The sequence below is a fragment of the Meleagris gallopavo genome, chromosome 1 (assembly GCF_000146605.3).
Source record: "Meleagris gallopavo isolate NT-WF06-2002-E0010 breed Aviagen turkey brand Nicholas breeding stock chromosome 1, Turkey_5.1, whole genome shotgun sequence".
Classification (NCBI taxonomy): domain Eukaryota; kingdom Metazoa; phylum Chordata; class Aves; order Galliformes; family Phasianidae; genus Meleagris; species Meleagris gallopavo.
Genome location: NC_015011.2, coordinates 50,258,967 through 50,263,258, shown reverse-complemented (window position 1 = coordinate 50,263,258; position 4,292 = coordinate 50,258,967). Strand labels below are relative to the sequence as shown.

General features: G+C 43.8%; 1 protein-coding gene across 16 annotated transcripts in view; it reads right to left on the bottom strand.

The window, feature by feature from the left end:
- The window catches only part of RBFOX2 (RNA binding fox-1 homolog 2), a 102,744-nt gene that overhangs the window by 16,887 nt on the left and 81,565 nt on the right, over positions 1-4,292 (bottom strand). For 15 of the 16 annotated variants that reach the window (XM_010711675.3, XM_010711663.3, XM_010711668.3 and 12 more), the window contains 2 exons: positions 2,551-2,611; positions 104-157 (listed from right to left, as the gene is read on the bottom strand). In XM_010711675.3, the coding sequence (XP_010709977.1) occupies positions 104-157; positions 2,551-2,611 (115 nt within the window). The remainder of the gene's footprint in view (positions 1-103; positions 158-2,550; positions 2,612-4,292) is intronic. The other variant, XM_031554603.1, reaches the window with a different exon arrangement.

The following is a 4,292-nucleotide window of genomic DNA, read 5'->3' as shown; positions in this document are numbered from 1 at the left end:
AAAAAAAAACGTAAAAAGGTTATAAAGAAACAGCAAATTGAGAACATAAACAAACACCACTGCAGTTAAATGGCAGAAGTGGAAGTGTCTGCTGAAGCTCTACCTGCATATAACTCAGGGCCGTACACCGCTCCAACCACAGGACTCAACTTCCAACCTGAAACAACAAAGACTGCAGTGAATGCCAGAATCTACACCAAGAGAAGGAGCAGGCAGCGTGGGTACGGGGAAACGGTCTCGTGCATGCGCCCCAGCTTCACATGCAGCAGCAGCTCTTTCCAATTTCTGCTTCACCACAATCCCCCTTGGTGTAGATGGAGGCCAACTGCTTTTTTTCTAACATCGAGGTCTAGGTGTAGGTTGCTGTACTGAAGGGAATAGCCAAACGCCAGCTGATCTGCAGGAGGGCACTGAGGGAATGCCAACTGCCTCACACACGCACTTGCCGCAAGCACCGCGCAGACCTACATTCCCTGTGTGAACCGTGCTGTCAGCTCCTCCACGCATTCATGTCGAATGCCGTAGATCCAAAAACCTCTCTGAAGCCACAGGGAAGTCAATTTACACCTTTAAATTCTCAAATCACCGCTCTGTCATATTTGCTAGACATCTAAAAAGCAACAGTGATTGAGATTTCCTCACTAACTGGATTGCATGACTGCATTGCAAAAAAAAAAAAGCAATTCACTCTCCTCATCTCACATTTGCTCTCCGTGTTATTTTAGAGTTTCCTGTCACCTTTCCACTCCTTTTCGAATGAAAGCCTTCCCAGAGAATTGGTTTTAATATCATCTGGATAATTGGCAAGAACTGAAGTCATCAACACAAAAAGCACAGGAGAATAATGCTTAAAGGAGCCGCCACTGGCCTGCCACTGTGGAAGGGGAGTGAGGAAGAGCACCTTCCCCAGCCAAATCTAGAAACCCATCTGCCATGCCCATCACCTTTCTCTCTGGGCACACAAGATGGATGTAAAGCTAACACCGTGATCTGGGCCTGGTGTGGAAAGAGGAGGAAAGACTCAGCTCAGCTAGCAGTCACACAAGTATTTCTACTGAAATAGATATCTATCTTTCCTCTGTCTTGCTTTAGGAGTCCTGACACACACTGCACTTCCACCACTCCTACCCAGCCTAGAAACCACACGAACAATCGTGTGAGGTGCAGCCCCATCAACAGTACTCCCTCATCTGAACCAATGAGATGCAATACACGTTCCCTCTGTGAGTCTGGGCACACTGTCCTGCACTGCACACCTTGCTAGCAAACAGTAATGCGAGTGATGGCAATAACAGGGCTGGGATCAGCCCCACGGTACAGAAATGATTGTACCACCACTTGTTAGCATGCTTTACACTTGGCCTAATACCGAGTCCTTTGCACAGCTTTAAAGCAAACATTGTTGACTGCTAAAGCACAATATTCCTACCTGTCACCACATTTCACAAGACATTTTTATGTAAGACAGGTTTTGATACCAAATAGCCATGCACAATTTCTGTCCTTCCACTCATGCAAATGTAAACATGGCTGTATTGCCTTTCACTGTAAGATTTCCTAATTCCTTTCAAATACTAAAAGCCAGAATCCCAATCTTTCTGCCTGTCCCTGCTTCCCCAGTTCAGTAACCAAAAAAACAACTATGTGATTTTTCAAGAGCCACACAACAGCTCAGTAGTAGAACCACATATAAAATCCTTATTTTCTCCTTTCTGAATCTTAGGTTGTAATTAGAACGGATTCTTGCACTAGCAACTACCTATGCATAGCTTCCTGCTTGTTGAAAATGTTCCTGAACAGCTTCAAGACGAGAAGAATTCTTCCTGCCTGGTTCAGGACTAAGATTCAGTTTCAAAACGTTTATCAAAGCAGCATTCAGTTCAGTCAGGAGAAGAATGACTTTTTAATGCTATATATGCACCCATGCAGTAAAATCACTGCACAGACAGAAGAACCTAGATAGCCCAGTAAAACAGGATTCTTCATTGCCCAAACAACTTGGTCATTCTCTATTCAGGTTTGTTGGAAAACGACTGAATGCCAGACACAGCCTGTAACAAGGGAACATACAAACAGCCCAGTGCCTCTATTTTCCCAGCTGCTTGGGGACACTTGCACTTTTGCTGCTAGAACTTGAGCTGAGATATATCCAGCTATATATCCTAAGTGATATTCCATTTGTATTTAGGTATTTAAGCGAAGGTCAGCCCACTGCAAGCTGGCACAGAATCAGCTTGCAGCAGTGGCAGGTGAAACATCAGACCTTGTGTTTCCTTCCTAGCTTGGCAGTACTGGGCACATCACTACTCCTCTCTGCCCCAACTTCTCCACTTGAAAAATGGTATTCCTTCATAAACTTGTACAGTTATACTGAAGTATAAAGCTGTAGATTAGAGCTTGGGAGTCATCTCCCTTTTTGGGGAGAAGGTCTGGGTTTGTTTTTTTTCAGCTGGGAGGTCCTGAGGAGAGCCCATGACCTTCCCTCACCAGGAAGCTTTAGTCTTTCTTCTAATCTTTCAGCTCAGCACTAGTACAAACAGTCTCTCTTACCATTTGCATATGGCGTGACCATCTTCTTATTGGTCATCACTCGTGCTGTGGCGTTGTTAACCTACAAGCAAAAAGGGGATGGGGAGGAGAGGGAAGGAAGCAGAGGGCATTAGGGAAAATGATGGACAACTCTGATATCACACACACACACACACACGCGCACGCGCACACATACACACTATACTTTTCTGAGCAAAAAAAATTAGATAACTAATTTTACAAGAATGCAGTTTTAAAATTACTTTTAACAATTGCCATTTAATTTTAAATGTTACAGCTAAACATGGCACTTTAAATTATGCATTAAACAAAAGGCCAACAAGAGTAAAGTGCAGATTCTCAGACACCCTGGCACCCCTTGGTGCATGGTTACCATCAGCTCATCCCTCTGAAGGGCAAAACATTTGGTGCTCACAGCTGCAGCCCAGGACAGGGTAGTGGGGCAGGTGATGCACAAGCTGACTTGTTCCTCAAGCTCACCACTGGATTGGAGCCCACAGATCACAGATGGGTTTGAGGTAGAAAAATGTAAACTGCCCATCAGCTTAAGATCTGAACTGCCATGGTTGGAAATTTTGGGCAAGCCACAAAGTGTCTGGACAGACTGCATTCACTGATTTGCTCCCCACCATATTTAAGTCTTTTTCCAAATTATTTTTTCCCAAATAAAGAGAAGAAATGGATAGCAGTAGAGATGGGTCTTTCAGTGTTGTTTATTGTGCCCTCCACCCTCTTTACAGAGCTCTGCATCGTTCCAAGCGGTTTGATTGCTCAAGCAAGTGGGGTGTTACCACAGAGATGGTGCTGACAAAGAAAAGATGGACCAGTTTGGAAGCCAAGTTACTGCAGCCCTGCGTCAGACAGCCTCAGAGTTCTTGCAAAGAGGGCGAAAGTCTTTATCCACCATCAATAATTTATCAAAACATCTACCAAATGGGAATCCAGGTTAAGAAAAAAATACTATAAGAATAAAAGCTGCTCTGGGCCCTTGAGACTTAAAGAAAGGTGAGCGTATGCAAGGTGGGGAATCTGGAACTACATTTACTCTCGTTTTAGCCCCAAAACAATTGAAACATTTCACATTTAAAAAGAAAGAATGGGAAACAACAATGATGAGACTGAGAGCATGCAGTTAAACACACACAGATAAAAGAAAGAAAAAAAAACACAATTGATTCAGTGGTTGGGGAGGGAGGAGGGAGGAGATAGGGTCTCACAGACAATCATTAAAATGGAGCGAGTGCCTGAAATCAGCTGCTACAGCAAAGTGCAACACAAGCACTTAAAGGAAAAATCGCCAGAACTGATCAGAAACCACCAGTCAGCAAAGAGACCAACAGCTGCATTTAACCGAGTAAAGAAATAAACTGGGAAAAGGGGGAAAAAAAAAAAGAAAAAAAAGGTAGAGGAAAGGAACAGTAACAGCTACAAACAGGTCTCAGAGCGGCAGAAAGAAGGGGCAGGAGAGAGAGAAGAGGAAATGAGTGCATTAATAAAAACCAGCCAAACTGGAGTTCAGTAACTCTGAGTAAGATGTGCAGGGGGAAAATCACCATGAAGTCAGTAATCAAACAGCTCAGACTGCTACAAAACGATATGTACATCCAAAGTCCAGGCGGCATTACTCAACAGCATTGAAAATAAAAGGGGGAGAGGGGGGAAGGAGGTGGGTGGGGACAACAAGTCAAATCACATTTTGTTGTGTTAATGTGAGATGGCAGATGGATTTTTTCTTTCTTAAT